The sequence below is a fragment of the Maylandia zebra genome, linkage group LG16 (genome assembly GCF_041146795.1).
Source record: "Maylandia zebra isolate NMK-2024a linkage group LG16, Mzebra_GT3a, whole genome shotgun sequence".
In the NCBI taxonomy this organism is placed as follows: domain Eukaryota; kingdom Metazoa; phylum Chordata; class Actinopteri; order Cichliformes; family Cichlidae; genus Maylandia; species Maylandia zebra.
The window spans coordinates 19,044,160-19,061,066 of record NC_135182.1 but is presented as its reverse complement, the minus strand read 5'-3'; the positions used below and the strand labels follow the sequence as shown (position 1 = coordinate 19,061,066).

The window sequence follows — 16,907 nt, the reverse complement described above, 5'->3', positions numbered from 1 at the left end:
GAAATGTAATTGGTATAAAATGAGCATTTTACTATATAATTAAATTCTGTTTTGTTCTCAGCATGTTTCTGTTGAAGAATTTCAAGTTTCACTGTTCAATTATTGACAAACTTGGCAGCAGAAGGAAATGACAAACGATCTGGAAGAGACAGTAAGACCCCTGAGGGGTTTATTGTTCAGCCGCTGCTTCTCTTTATAAGGGTAAATCTGACTTCATGTGGAGGCACGTACTGTAGTAACTCAAAACATTTTAAGGAAAACAAAACAAAAGCAAAACACCGGAGCTGTCTTGACAATAAGCATCATGTAGTGTTTCACAGTGACAGCACTTCTGCCCAACACAACTGCATTCAATCCAAAACACTGATAAAGTCAGTGTAAAGTTTGGACAAAACTGAAAGTAAGTTAGTGTGGCTTGTGTTATTATTATAGTTTTTTAGGAATTGCAGGAATACAAGATACGAAGAGCAAACCTAATTTTAGACCAAAGCATTGATTCTCCTTTCTACTGCCTTGCTGTCGCAGCTGAATCAAGGCAAAGGTCTAATGCTGCCAGAGCCTGACATGCTTCAGAGGTATCTGCAGCAGAAGAGTGCAGAGATCAATGTCCTGCTCCAGAACATCCAGTCCCTCATCACCTATCAAAAGCCTGTCAGTCCACAGAAGGTCAAGCCCCAGCAAAGCTTCATCTCTCACATGGAAAGACGGCAGCTGCCAGTGAAACAGCAACGGTCTGCCAAGAAGACCCCCTAAAGCCGATGATGTCCTTGAATGGCAGTTTCTCATTTGTTTGAAGTGACTAAAGCTGCAGTGTGCTCCGAATTTGAATTCAGTGACAAAGAGCTTTATAAAACGAGCCGAAGATCATCAACTTTTTTTTTTTTTTTTTTAAATCAGAATGTCCTTAAATATAATAACTGTACACATCATTTTACATCGGACAGAGCTACGCAAAAGTTACATGTATAATGTCCTGTTACTTTTGTTACCTTGCAGGAAACATACCCACAAGTCATGTGCAGGGCACAGCTCCCAACAGTCTATTATTGTGATAGAGTAGAAGTATATTTGTTTTAATAAACTTAGTTATAAAAGGAAAAAGTATAAAACATAACATTCCATTGTCTTTACACACTTGCAATAGAAATAAGAAAACAATTTGTAAGGAGGTGAAAAAACAGCTGCTTGGATTTTGCGTTGATTAGAGGGGAAAACTTTGTTGGATCTGAGACACACGTACTACAGGTCATCATATTTCTGTTAACTGTGTTACAAAGACTCTTACAGTTTAAAATAGATGAATAAAACATTTTGCAGCATTTTTTCTTACCCTTCCAAACCACTCAAGGGAGCTCTGAATGTGAGCCCCTTTTACTGGCTGTTAGCTACCTGCGCTGATGAGCGACTGCTTAGTGGCTCCATTCGTGCACCTGAAGCGCCGCTGCCTGCACCCCACCATCACAGAGTGTGCAAATTCAATTTGGTGTACAGAGAGATGCAACTGTAATCACAAATCCGCCCTTTTCAAAGTGGATTTGTTCTACAACAAAGCAACCTTAAAACCCCCAACACCACATTTAATTTTAGTCAAACAAAATGATCAACTCAGTAACCCACAGGATAATCTCCACTTCCCAGTTTGTGTGTAGACTTCACCTGAACCCCCTTCATACTTGTAGCTACTTGAGTTTCTATAGGAAATTCTTTGGCCCTGTGCTGATTTTTCTTTTTTTTGCTGTTGGTTCAGTTCTCCTGGTCCAGCATGCAGCTCAGGTGCAGTCATCTGGTCATCTCGCCCACTCAACCTCAAAGCTCCTGGTCATGGCCGGCGCTGGAGCAGCCCATCACTATCCAGAGGCAGTTAAATCAGAATCCTTACACCCCACATTACTTATTCACAGACAGCAGCAGGTTAATCTGAAAGAGAGCCGTGAAAAATGATGAGTGCTCACCGTGCCTTAGCTGATATACCTTATTTAATGTTTCTTCACTCAAGTTGCTTTCAGCAGTTTTGGATGCTGCAGCAGTGTTATTAAAACTAAGTCAGATGCCTTTAGGCAGTGCTAATCCCACAGTGCTGTACCTGCTCCATAGATGGACATGCAATGATTTGAAGGTCTTCTCCACTGTATTCCTCCTGAAGCAAAGCGTGCAGTCTTTGGAATACCTGCTGGATGTTATTCTGTGGAAAAAGCCATCCTATTACTGAGTGCTGGAAGGAAATTAAAACCGCATTTCCATCTGGCCTATGTCCCCTCGCTATCTTGTTTCCATGTCAACCGCTGAATTTTGTTTCTCTCTCATTCAGCCTCACCTGGCACCTTGACGCATAGTACACAGGCAGCACAAAGATTTCTCTATTAGAGTTCAATCTCACTAACAATTTACAGCTAAAGGCACAATCTAAAAGCCAAAATTTAAACAAGAGTCATTCCAAAAGTAGATTTCAAACGTGACCTTTTTCTATAGCTCTCGAAAAATGATACATGCAAATACAGTGTTATTTATATTATTAAAAACTGCTGATTGGACCTTGGGGAGCATAATATCCCTGCTTTGTAAAGACAGTCTTAAAGGATTCTTGGATTCCTCGAGCTTTAACAATGGCTTAAAAAGAAAGTGACTCATGTAGTAACATGCTATATCCTTGGTTTGCTGCCACCCACCCGGACAGGCTTGAAAAGGATGAACTCTGTGTCTCTATTGGCCAAGTACAAGGACATGCTCTGTAAAGTGCTTGGCAGCTTGCTCTTCATCACGCGGTAGGTAGCCATCACTATATCGTTGATCTTTGCTGAAAAGAGAGAAAGAAAAAAAACACTGACATGCCCTCTAGCATTTACTATACAGGTTTTGATGAATTACAGTACGATGCTTATGGCATTTCCTGAGACAAATCTTACCTGGCTGTGCCCAAGGTTGCTGAGACATACTGTACGTGGGACCACCTTGGATGGCCATAGTTTTAAGAGCTGCAACCTGAAAGCAGACGCAGCCAAGGTAAAACATGAAAATTTGAAAAGGCTTAAATTGTGTCATTTATGGTAAGAAAACAAGCACAAGAGGGTCTGCTGCCATTTAAACTAATTCAATCACAGCGGTATTTACATAAATAATAGCACAAAACAGAGTCTGGTAGGTAGAAAGAAGGCATAGGCAGTGTGTGACCTGGTAGAATTATTGCAGTTAAAGAACACAAAGCACAAGAACACATATATACACACGCTGAATTAGATTCTCTCGATGAAGAAAAAAAACCAAACTGTCATTTTATCTTCGCTTGTCAGTTAAGTACCGAGACCTTCAGTGATCACTGAATAAGCAAATAATGTTTGTAAAAGGTAAAAGCTGAAAAAAAATGAAGGTCAGGATGAGCCTTTGCTGCCTGAGGCTAACTCTGCCTTCGCTCTAACAGTTACCTTGGTGAGAAACTCCTCAAGGTTCCCCACAAAGATCTGAGTCTGCTGCTGAATAAACTGCTCACAGCTGAACTTCAGGTGTCGGTCCACATCCTTCTTAGAGTCAATGTAGTGCTCCTTTATCTCTGGTGTTCCCTGGGGGCCACAGAGAAAAAGGCTTTAGGACTATCAAGTGGCATTTCCCTCAGGCAGGGTGCTATCAAAGTACATAAAGTGTATGGTATATTTAGTCAAAAAAGGTGAAGAAAAAAAAACACTACCTCCAACAGGAATTCAAGTATGGCGTTGTGACTGTTAAGTCGGAAGAATTTGGGAACAGCCTTAGGGTTCAGGATTTTGAAGGCAGCATCTTAACCAAAAAAAAAGAAGAAAAAACAGAAGAGACGCTAAATCTGTGCTGGTGCAGAATTAGATTGCCCTCTAGTGGCCACATGTAATACTTTACTGACTATGAGAAGGGTGATGGGGGAGCAAATCTGCCCTGTGTGCCACTGGTTAATGTACATTATAGTGTTGGATTACAATTTCCACATTAATTGTTGCCACCGGTGCATGTGATAGGCACAAGTTGCTTAATGAGCATGAAAATGTAATGAGTGGCTTTATGGAGCTGAACGTCAATGTTCCCTCCACCTTTAATTATCTTACCTCGCGTTTTTTTCAGGTCCAGTGAGATTTCCTTGATGGCAAAATCGGTGTGAAATGGGGCAATCTGTTCACGCATTATCAGCAGGTGCTTGATCAGGAAAAGTTGCCCATCTATTTGTGTCTACAGAACGTAAAAGGCACACGGTAAAATCCACACTGCAGGCAGCCAAGAACAAAAGGACATCTGATGACTATCCAAACTACAGAGAACATAAAAAGCATGGGCTCAGTGACGATAAGGGAATATGCCTAATTAATAACTGCTGATTAACCATAGCCAGAAAGAGACATATTACTGTGAGGGGGGGAAAAAGGCATCTGAAATCATTTATTGCTCAACTAGCAACTAAAACATTGGAAAAAGACATCAACAAGGGGTGGGAATGTGTCCTCTGAGACTGATGCTGCTGCTTTAATTTAAAGCGTTAGGTTGAAATGGGCCAGTTAGCACAGATATTGACAGCAAATTTGAAGGTGAGAGAAGCCCATAAATAAGGGATGGTCTGCTGAACACTCTGTGGAGCATAATAAAGTACCGATTAAAATAAACTTTAAATGACATCCCAGCTGCTTTAGTTAAGGATCTTGTAGCCTGAAGGAATTTTTCATTAGCGGGGACCACATCTTATTTACTACGTAAAAAGAAAGGCACTTTCCAGACTATTTTTTTTAATAAAAATGCAATTTTAAAAGCTCAGAAGAAATACAAAGGCATACTCTACGCTGCATGCCAACCTTGTTTTTAAGGATGATATCAGAAGCTTTAAGCAGGGACTGGATGCAGGCAGATAAGGCTTCTTGAGATAAACCCTGGAAGACTGCTTTCTGGAAAAAGACCAAGAGTTGGAAATGCACGAATAAGAAATTTAAAAGCGTTAAAATAAACGCTGTACACGTTTCCATACAAAAAACAACAACTAATAACACAAAGAACTCACATCAATACATCTGTAGAGCTTGGACAGACAAACCAGTGTTCGTCTGACGGTAGGGTACCACATGCCATGCAGATCTGCAGGAGAGACGGATGTCTGGAGGCGAGATGCTTCTACTTTGCCTATATTCAAAAGAGGAGAAGCCATTGGGCAATAAATGACAGCAACACCAAACACTGTCAGGAAGCTAGTGTCACAATCTGGAAACACAGACCAGCGCTGCTGTTTCTTCTTCCACTAGAATCGTCAAGCTGTACATCAGAAAAAACGGACTCCTGTGACATCTGCTTCATCTGCTCTTCCTTCAAGCTCTGAGCAATTTTCTATTGAAGACAGGGAAAGTAAAACGCGAGAGTTGGTAGGCAGGAACATTTTAAGATTCTGGAAAGTCATGTTCTTCCACTTTTGCTTCAACGGGAGGCCCACGGGTTTCGAAAAGGCTAAATGAATATAAAATTTTACTTGCAAAACAAGTTTGTATACAAACAGGAAGTCAGATAAACATCTAAGAAATACTAAGAACATCAGGGTGATCTGATGTTAATGGGGGAAAAAAGTGTAGGTGCAAAACATTTAAAAGTCATTAAATAAAAGTTAGGACTCAAAGGCATATCTAACGGCATTTGAGTATTCACAAGACCAAAGAAATTCCACAGTAATAAATTTGCATAATTCAGCTTAAAACATTCAAACTTATTATGAAGCTGCAGACAGAAAGCGTTAGATGTCTCTTCTACAGAAGAAATCTATGGGTCTTTGAAAGTTTAACATAAAATAAAACTTAAAAAGTCAAAGAAGCGAGACAAAAAGACTCATAAATATCAGAGGAAATATCAGAGAATGTGTGAGTTTGAGAAAGTGTATGTATGCAAGACATTAGAAGATTTTAAGACATTAGTAACAATTCAAAGGCATATTTAACAACACGTTCAGACATTCATGAAACTTAAGTTTTCTAAGGCTTAAATTCACACTTAAAATATATTTTCATGGACCTGCAGACAGTGCTAATGGTGCGTATGAAAAAACACTTACGTGGGAGCTTGTGATCACCACTTTTCCTTTCTACTGACATATAATTTAAACTAGTGTATCAACAATAAAAAAAGAAATAAATAAAATACATACACAGTATATGAAAATACTATTTTTGCAGCACTAATTACATCGAGGTTGCATAGCAGCTAACTGCATAGAAGCTGAAAGTATTACAGCAGTATTTATTTATTTAAAAAAAGCATATGTAGAGGGACAAGTATATACTATGACACCACAGCACATAACAGAATTTATAAGTTAGAATGACAGTTCTGGTTCTTTGAAAGGACGTTGTATGAGGAACTCATTCACAGCGTATTCCCTACAAAAAAAAGGAAGCAAAAGCACTTTACTGCTGTGAAAGACATCAGCAGCAAAATGTGCTTCAGCCAGCTAACCCAAAAATTGTATCAGTTAAAGTGCATGCCGTATTCAGGAATACTTTCACCTCTACACCTCTTTTTGTTAGACAGGCCTTTCCAATCAGCAGCTAAAACAGCTGCCTCAGCTGTGATGTTTTAAAGGGTAACTCCTATGTTCTGCAAGGTGAAATGACTGTTTCTGACTGGTGGTTTTGAGGAGGGCACAGATGGTTAATGACTAATAATGACTTCAGTTCCACCAAAACCTTTTTAAAAATAGACCTTTAATGGAAAATTAAGTGGCAAAAATATCATAAATTATAGGGAGAGATACATTTAGCTTTATGCCAAAGGTTAGCACTGTGTTTAAAAAAAAAAGTCCCCACTCAGCAAGATGTTACCCAGACATCAAAGCACCAACTAGGTGAGCTCCAGAAGATTTAGACAAAGTTATACAAACACAAAGGAACCAATTTAACCTCAAGTTATTGTTATTTCTCAAGTATCTTTACTCTTAAGACAAAAAAAGTATAAAGTCCCAAACCAACAACAGTATATAACATGTTTGGTCACTACAAAAGTAATAAGACATGTCAAAAGTCTTATTTACTCCTACTCGTAATATTTTGAGCAATTGCATCTTTTAACACTCAATCACATACTAGGTGAACTGTTTAGGTCTTAGGGCACATATTTGGATTGGACCACTGCCTTTGAATAAGAACCAAACCAAATTATCCCTTAAAGCTTGCCTGCAAAACTACATAACAGAGATCTTAAAAAGGAACATATAAAAACCTTACCTCCATCATCTCCAGTTTTTCAGGGTAAGCCAGATCCCCTGGAGCTGGTTTGTAGCCTATGATATCGGTCTGGATATAAATGTGAGTCCTATAGACCAGCCTCTCCTGAACGTCCTCCAGCATCTGCTTCACAACGGCATCAAAGGCCCCCAGCTGAGCAGCTGCATGAAAGCACGCAGGTCAGTTTACAGTTCAACCACTACTTTGCTGTGAAAAGATTCAACAAATACAAGTCCCTTTAGGGTCTGAACTATAACCTGAATATTATGTAAAAAGATTTAAAATGTGTTGGTCTCGCACAAAGGGAAAATCAGTTGTTCTTTGCCCCATAAGCTTCAAATAAATCCTATCTTCTCTTGCAGCTCCTCCATGGGATGATAAACTTATTGGAGCGATAGCTGATTATTGCTCTGAAATGTATTTGCTATGATTCATTAATCCATTCGAGAAAGTGTGCTGTGCCTCCGTTCGCCTACACATCCATGTGCAGTGCCTCGATAGCGCAACAAATACAATCGAGCTCTGTGAGGAACAATACATCTCATTTAATAAATGCACCTAATTTGGTGTCTAATTTTAAAATAATTTACCGTTTTTAACAATGTGGATTTTCATTAAAGGGGATCTTTAATACTTTTAATTATTGTCTGTAAGATAGATACACAGTATGCAGCTGGAATGATGCAGGCGCTCATATTAAAACGTCAAATAGTTTTTAATATTTCAAATATTAAAAAGTTTAAAATACTAATATAGTAAGTTCAGGATGTAGAGTTGTGGTCAGATGTTTCCATACTCTCACCATGGGCATTACTCTCATGGTAATTTATTTGGGGCTTTTATTGATTTCTTTGAAGTGTGGTGGAGGTGGGGTGGAGTGATTTTACAGCAAACACCTTTATTTGGATTTTCTGTCATTCACACAGGTTCAAAACTAAACATAAGTGTCTTTTAATAGGTAGTACTGAAGGTTCTACAATGTCTTTTAACTTATCAAGGCCAAGTGATATTAATTTCTTATTTGGGATCATGACTGACTACAACTGTCAGTTTCTTTTTAACACTATAAAAAGAATTTATTTGACACTTCTCACTGGGCTGACAGATATAACAAAAAACCCCCGAAACAAAATGGAAAGGTCCAGTGAAACCCAGTGACGATCTAAGAAAGTGAATTATAGATTTATACAAGTTGGAAAGTTTCAAACTTCAACTTCACACCTCAAATCAAAAGCTAGATGACTGAAGCTTGGACAAAGTTGGGTGTTCCCACAGGACAATGATCCCAAACACACATCAAAACTGGGATCAGAATGGATAGAGCAGCCTAGACTTGAGCTTCTGGATTGGCCTTCCAAAAGCCCTGAATTCAACCCTATTGAAAACTTGCTGACTATGTTTAAAAGCTGGGTCGGTGTCAGGAAACTAAACAATATCAATCAACTCTACAAATCCAGCCAGAATTATCCCAGAATTTTGCAGACCTGGGAGTTTATCAAACTCACCACAAAATGAAGAAAATCAGGTCTGTTGCTACTCTACCTAGGAGTGGGTGTCTGGCAAAAATCAAGCCAAAAGCACAATGTGAAAAAGGACCCAAGGACCCTCACTCACAGCTCGCTTTGTCTCTGATCACATGTCCATAAGAAGAAAAGCAGTAAATGAAAATGACGGTAATGAAAGAACACTACAAAAAAAAAAATACCACTGCTCTCAAGAGTTTTTAAAAAAAGAAACATGTCTCAAGTTTGCCTCGGTGCTGCACAACATTTCTGCTGTGTTAGGACAGAAAAAAGGCACTCCACACCAATATCAAAACCTCATCCCAACTGTGGAGTGTGATTGAGCAGGAGCCAAGAGGCTTTGCAATTATTTGAAAGAAATTTTAAATTTTATGGGAGAATTTCAGCCAAGCAATACAAGAACTCTAGCTTAAGAAATATTGGGTGATGCAACAAAAACATCGATCCACAAGATACAAGTCTATCAATCAACAACACAGAACAGTGGCTGAAAAAGAGTCCTGACAATAACTCAGCTGACATGTTGTGATATGAGATGTGGCACTGAAGAAGACTGTCAGAAATATTGATGAGCTGGCAGAATTTAGAATTTATTTTTTAACTTCTCTTCATGACTGTGCAAGTCAAATAATCGCCTACAGAAAGAAGAAAAAGGAACCAAGTTCCAACATACCATTATTTTGAACATGATCTTCCAACATCTCATTCTTGAGGATGCTACAGAGCTCAGACAGGGTTTCCAGGTGGATGATGTGAATTATCAGAGGCCGGAGGACATCATACAGGGACAAACACAGCTTCTCCAGCAGCTCACTGTCAGATATTAAAAACTGTTTCAATGCATTGTAAGAAACATATGCGATACTTTCTGTCTAAGCTTCCATTGGCAGAATCAAAGACTTAAGTAATGGCATTTCGATATTTAAATATGCAAAAAAAGCCCTTAAACTACAATACAAACTGTCATAACACTGCACATAATAAGCAAAACTGGAAATGCCTATTGTTCTGTTTAAAATGCCACACCTTAAACAAACACACATTTCCTGCATGAGCTACTAAACACTAATGTGAATACCGCTCACTCTAGTTTAGGTGTAGGTTTGGAGAAGAACTCATTGTACAGCTGGTGTTCATCCTGACACACGTGAACCATAAAGGCACAGCCACTGCGAACCTGTACAAATACACATAATGATCACATGCTGTATTGCCTGCAAATACTTTGGCTTCACCTCAAACAAGCAAACACACATAAATGATACAGCCACCTATTACAGCAGTCATTAACAAGATGCATAACCTGAGCAGATGGTGCGGCTGTTATGACGTTCTGTTGCATGAAATGCTTTAATTATAGCATCCCCATCAAGCCAATTAGAGAAGTGCTTCAAATGCCATGATAGTGTCAAAATACTGAACCTTTGCAGGCTTCAAAACTGGATCGGGTTTGTCGGAAGTATGAAATTGGAGATGACTAAAAGAAAAAAGTTTTACTTTTATTGTGCCAATTTTTGGGTCTATTAAAATTTCAGACACAAAGCGTAATAATCAGCACTGTTATGGATGACTAGGGATACACTGACAACACCTAGTCTCCAAAGCAATCCACTTCTGAATAAAACAGGAGAAATCTCTGGACCCCTGCTGTTCACAACTTCAAGTTAAGGTCATTTATAATGTGCACAGCTTTGTGCTTCAACACAGTGCAGAAAATATCCCAGAGGGCCCCAAGCTGTCCATTCTTAGCAAACTCAAATGTCACCTTACTATATCTAAAGAGCCATTCCAGCCTTTAAGTAGACTTACCAAAGCACAGTGGTCTTTGCTGTTCTGGCTGGTCAAGTCAGTAATGGTGGATGTAATGCAGGGACTTAAGAGCTGCTCTCTTTGATCAAGATAACACTGATGAACTTCATCAAGAAGCTGATGGTATCTGTTTGCATAAATATAAATATAGAAGACTTCATTTAGCACATTAACTATAACAAAATATACATTTATAAAAGGTTAATGCTACCGCTGCCACTACTGCCTTTTTCTAAAGAAATACTCACTCTGGAATCTTCTCTGCTCGCTGCTCTATCTGTTCAATCAATGACTGAAGAGGGGAAAAAAGAAATTTTGATTTTTACTGTAGAAAATTATGATCTGCATAAATAGCAGGCAACAGAACGTTAAACTCACCCGAACTTTTGGTGAAGCTGCTCTGAACTTTACATAGTAAAGGGTAAAGGCGTTGTCTGCATTAGTTAAACCCATTGGATCCTGTGGGAGTCAAAAAGAAATCAAAATTAAACTCCACTAAACGCATACAGTGTGTGTACCAGTGGTCAATAGCACTAAAGAAAAACAGAATGCTTACTTACCCTTTTTGTTAACTGGCTTGTGAGGTTTTGCATAGTGTTTACAATGTGAATCTTCATGAAATGCATAGCTTTAGAGAGACATTGTTTAAATTTGGCCAAATAAACAGGATAGTCCTTGAAACTTGGCTGGAATGAAAAGAGATAAGCAAGTGTTAAACATCATTCATTCTGGAGTTATCACAGGTTATCATTTTGGTCTGCGTTTCCCTGATCCCCACCCCCTTGTCTACATCCCTGATTACTCACCGGTGCCCGATTACTCACTGTAAATGTACACTGAGCATATGAGGTGTGATTAAAGTGTTCTGAGAGCACCTCCATGATAATCAAAAGATTTGACGCGCTCAAGGTCACCTTGCTGGTCGTGTCCATGGTGCTATTTCTAGACTGTAAATCCTGTTCTGACCACATGCACTGTGCACTCTGCAATTTCACTTTGGACCTCAAACTCACACAGAGAGGAAGCACAAATTCCTGTTTCAACATGATTTCATCTGGAGGCTCATCAAGACATCTGGATCTCTGGGTATGAGCAAGCATTTTTTTAAGTTGATGACTCCTGAGTGTCCAAGCCTGAAGGCAGCTTATTGCTCAACATAAATTTTATCAATGCCGAGTTCTACTGTAACATCCTGAGGTGTCTGACGGAGAACATTTTGAGGAAACAATCTAAAGTATTGTGCACGGCGGGATGGCTCACAGTGCACTTTTTTGGAGGTATACCAAAACAATTTTCCCTCACCATCAGAACCACTCATGAGATTTGTCTCCCAGCAACAATGTCTGCAGTTTTGACACGCTGGTAGAGATCCAGATCACAAGTGCAAGGGACAATAACAAGACTTCCACTAAAAGTTGTAAAAAATACCATCTGCACTAAAAATGCTTTAGAGGTGTAAAAGAATATGACCTTTAACACAATATAGGGCATGTTTTTGATTTTAATGGATCTTTTTACAGAACTTTTCCATCACACGCTGTAAATGTGCATTCACTACATAAAAGGAAATTCGCTTCCAACAAAAATGTCACATCCTTCTGATTACTGATTACTCTATCCCTGATATTCCTACAAAAAGGTAAAACGAGATCTTCAAAGGCAAAACTGACAGCACAATGTACTTACATGTGATGAAACATATTCAATGCAGTCATCCAACTTAGACAGCATTGGTATAAAACCTTCACTATTTACAGACAAGGTTGGCGAGTTCAGTTTCTGCAAAGGCAAAGACATTCGATTTTAATTAATTAATACTTTTTTATAATTTAAAAAAAATGTTTTTGGTAAACACTGCTATGTGTGTTATTCATAATTTCAGATCAGTAAAAATTAAATCTATATCTAGAAAAAAAACAAGAAACTACAGATTTTACTTCGTCTTATTTTTCAAGATGTAAAAATTGAGAATAATTTCTTATTTAAAATTACAGCAACTGAGTGCGAAAATAAAATCTATATCTAATAACCAGTTAAACATATTTCAGTGCATAGTTTTAGTCATTTAACAAACGAACAAACAAACAGACACAGCCTACCGTGTTTATGTTTTCTAACTCATTAAAATATGACAGTTTCTGCTGTATGCTTTCTGCCAGGTCAACAAGTTCTGCCTGCAAACAGAGAGAAAACAAAACACCATTGTTAAAACAAGCAAAAATAGATAATAAAAATCATGCTATAAGAAGCTTAATAATTTCAGTTCAGCTTCTAACAACAGTCCAGTCTCTACGAGCCTGAGCACAAATCTCCAACACTTGTGGGGGGAAAAAAAAAAGAACAAAAAGCAAAAAGCTCGAGTTTATAACACATTTATAAGACATTTAACAGCAGACTCAACAATGTACTAATTTATTCCTCAGAGAACGGCGAAACAATTATTACCATCCCTGGTTTGGTATAGTCCATAATTTCATTTTCTTCTTTGTAGACCTTGACAATGATACATCCACCACCTTAAGAGTGTTGTTGACTTGGTTAGATATTTTGAAGTAGTTTTTCTTAATCATGGAAATAATTCTGTCATCACGCACTTAGTTCTCTGTGGTCTTTCAGGCTCTTTGGCATAGCTGAGCTGGCCAGTGCATTCATTATCTTTAAGAATGCACCAGTTTGCTGATTTGACCACTTCCAAAGATGATGTTATTTTTCTGGAAGGTTCATTTGTTTTGTTTTTTACCCTAACGATGATCTCCCTCCCTTGAATCATCATCATCTCTCTGACACCCTCATATTCCTTTGAAAAGCTTTTAATTACAAATTTAAAACAGCTTTTTTCATCTTCTTCATTTGTCATGAAATAACGAGGGAACAGGCTTCATCTTGCCATGAAATTACTTCTCAGGCAGTTGTGAGTGTTCAATTAATGTTGAAAACTGGGGACTTCATATAAATTTGACTTGAATTCATAAACAGTTAATACAATTTTATTGTAAAACAACTTGAATTAAAGCAGGAAATCAGTATTTCAAGCACATATTGATTAACTTAAAATAAGAATAATCTTTACAAAATGACACCAAAAATGGCTTTATTTAATAATTATATATGCTTTATATTGCATCAAAGTACATACAATTTCTGATTACCAGGGATCTTCTGATTTTAATAAAGGAAAGTGCTCACAGTCTGATGTGCCCGTGCGCATCTCACCTGTTCTTTAAGAAGCTGTTCACAGGCCTCATGTAGGGCGCCAGTCTTATTGGACACAAACAGGTACTGTTTCTGAAGGGAATCCAAGTGCTCAAGAGCTGTGTTGACATCTTTTAGTATAACATCACAGTGTTCCTGGTAGCAGTTTAGATCATCTCTGGTTTTCCTAAGTGGAAAGCAGACATTATCTTTTGCTTCCTTTCATTCAACTTTGACAGCATAGTGCACTGAAGCTAAATATTGGCTTCATGCTTTAGAAGATTTGACAACAGCAACAGTAAGGTGACACTTGATGGTTGCACTTTTTTGGCTGAGTGAAACTAACACAGCGGCGCATGCCTGATGATATGTGAAAGCAGCGCACACTGTGAGCTGTCATTTCTTACTTCATTCATTTTACTCTTGAAACAACTTTGCTGCAATTAAGAGATCTGAAAACTGAGTGAGTAGTGTATGATGGTGCATTTTATAAAGCACAGAGGTGGGAGAGAATGGTGATGCAGTGTTTAGCACCGTCACACATCTGTCTGCGTGGGTTCTCTCTGGATATTCCAGCTTCCTCCCGCATGGCGTTAGGCCAGTGATTCTAAACTGACAGTAGATGTGAATGTGAGCTTAAATGGCTATCTGTCTCTGTGTGTTACACCTGATTAATGACCTATCCACGGTGTACCCTGCCTCTAACAGTAGGATGGATCGACTCCAGCCCCCCACGACCCTCAACTGGATAAGCAGACGAAGGATGGATGCATCACAGAGCATCATGTTTGATTCTGATTTATTCTTTCAAAAACATGTAATTTGACCTTGTCCTCCTCTAAACAAACACCCAGTCAACGCACACACAATCTGGAAAACCTCTGGCTATTGTCTGCTGGCCTTCGCAGAGTTAGTGGATATCCGGGTCAAACCTTCCTGTTCAGTCTGCCAGTCATTGTTTAAAAATGCCAATGAGTTCTTTTATAAAAAGTGATTTTAAAAAACAAAACTGTTGGAGTATCTCCGATGGTTAGAAATCTCATTTCAATCGTTTCTTCTTTTGCTGCCCTCACCAACTATTAAGCTGCATGCAAATGTCTTCTCAAACATGACTGGTGAACATAAATCTGACTGTCTGACCGAACAGAAAGCTTGAACCTTGCAAATAGAATTATGCATGTTTAATAACGCCTTTAAATCAAAGCTGATGTGTTTCTCTGATTCAGAATGCAAACATCTGATACACTGTTCAACAAGCACTTTCACCAACACCTTTACAAATTTCACTTGCTGGTTCATGTATATGTTCTTTTTTTTAAGTTATTATTTTCCAAGTAGTCAACAACGAGAATGACTGGATAGAAAACTGAACGGATACTCGGTGACAAGTTCAAAAAGAAAAATGACACCAAATGAATCTGCAGCTTTGGAAGCACTGGTGCACATTGTCCAGAATTTTTGCAGAGCAGAGAATAACGCTGAGCTTATGGCCAACATGCTGGGTAGGGGGCCAGAATTTCACTGAAGATGCACGTTTTACATTTTCATCTCTAATTTTTTCCACCAAATTTAGGTTATGTCAGCGATGAGCAAGCAAAAAGATTTCATCTTGATATAAAAGTGATGGAAAACCGATATTAGGGAAAATTCAATCCAAGCATGATGGGTGACTAAAATTGTGATTTTAGACATGCAATGATGATTATTTAGATGAAGAGCTGGTTTGAAAACAAAAAAATGCCTGGTGTTCTGGAGCAGAGCAATACCAAATATTAAAATTTATGAAAAACACATGGCAGTGAAGCATATGCGAACCTCAGTGAGGTTATTTGTACTGTACACTTGAGACTAATACATAACTTGATTCATGACCTATTAAGGCCTATCTTTTTGGAAAGCTGATCAGGAATAAATTAGACAACTGGTAAAGGATCCAGCCTATAACTTGTATATAATCTTATCAATATCCAGCCCTACACACAGCATGACACTACAGAGGAGTATAAGATTTACATACCTGTATTTTGCATTCTCGTCCTGGCCCATGTTTGCCTGCAGCTTGGCAAACCAGGCAAAAAACTACAAAAAAAAAAAGGAATTATATTACACCCATGCATCTTATTAAGGTATGGTAAATCTGACTGGGTGCATAACTGCTTAAAGCTGACTGGGTCAGACACCTGTTGTGCAGTTTCTATTCTATTGTTTTCCATGTTGAGCATCTGAAATCCTTTGAGCAGGATGTTTTCTGTTGAATCGGGAACAGTCGCAGTGAAAGGGGACTGCAAGGATCTAGATGACAAGCTACACAAGTCTTCAATGGGTAGCTGCAAAACAAAACAAGGCTCCTTATTTCTAAGCTCCTTGATTTCAAGCTAACTACCTGGACATGTTGACGAGGTGGTGAAGCACAAATACATACATGCCAGATAAATTAACTTGTAACGTAATGAAAGGGGGAATTAAGGTCATACAGTGGCAGCCTCGACTTTTATTTGACATCACTTGCGTTTAGAAAGTAAGTTAGCAGCACTGCTAGCTAGCTAGCAGAGTCCAGAGCTCCAGCTCACCTCAGAGGGCACAGAGAGCTTTTCGGCCGCGGCTCGGATCTCCAGGACGGAGTCCATCTGTTTCTCCGTGAGGGGAGCCGTGGCATCGGCACGGCGGTCCCATAGCGACAGTTTCTCCCGGGTTTCCTTATCTGTTAAGTCCAAGAGGGACTGATCTGTGGACGCCATCGTTAGATTAGACAGCACCAACGTCAGCAGCAACGCGCTGGTACTTCCTGTTCCGGGAGTGTGGGCGGGGCTTGATAAAGAGGTCGGTGATCCCACTGCGATGGTGAGTTTCGCTCCGTGTCTTAAAACACTTTTGCAAATATATTTTAAAAGCATGAAAAGGATAATATACAGAACTTCTCTGTCTTCATTTTTTTAAATTACAAAATGACATTTTTTCAGTATTAAAAAAACGAGTTATTAAGCAAAATGGTACAATGGAAGATATTATCATATGAGTTTCCGCCCACAGTCCAAAGACATTCTCCTGAACTGGTTTAGATGTGGATTTGACAGTGAATTTGAGGTTTTCTGTCCGTAATGGATTCTGATAACCTACCCAGCCAGGATGCACCCCTGCTGCCAGGTGGGGATTAGCTGCTCCAGACATCCAGCTCCAC

At 38.9% G+C, this 16,907-nt stretch overlaps 1 protein-coding gene across 2 annotated transcripts; it reads right to left on the bottom strand.

Annotated features, from left to right (window-relative positions):
- Positions 1-1,052: 1,052 nt before the first annotated feature.
- Positions 1,053-16,528, bottom strand: cog3 (component of oligomeric golgi complex 3). Of its 2 annotated transcripts, XM_004557835.3 has the most exons (23): positions 16,300-16,528; positions 15,910-16,056; positions 15,747-15,808; positions 13,751-13,916; positions 12,637-12,711; positions 12,224-12,316; positions 11,098-11,223; positions 10,916-10,996; positions 10,786-10,829; positions 10,538-10,664; positions 9,814-9,905; positions 9,402-9,541; positions 7,206-7,366; positions 5,217-5,325; positions 5,006-5,124; positions 4,803-4,892; positions 4,068-4,188; positions 3,680-3,768; positions 3,420-3,554; positions 2,904-2,979; positions 2,667-2,794; positions 2,084-2,182; positions 1,053-1,917 (listed from the first exon to the last, which is right to left on the bottom strand). In XM_004557835.3, exons 1-23 carry the CDS (start codon positions 16,465-16,467, stop codon positions 1,888-1,890), a joined length of 2,478 nt encoding a protein of 825 aa, XP_004557892.1. In that variant the 5' UTR covers positions 16,468-16,528; the 3' UTR covers positions 1,053-1,887. The 2 variants fall into 2 exon arrangements, with proteins under 2 accessions (XP_004557892.1, XP_012776358.1); XM_012920904.3 differs by lacking the exon at positions 15,910-16,056.
- Between the last annotated feature and the right edge of the window lie 379 nt (positions 16,529-16,907).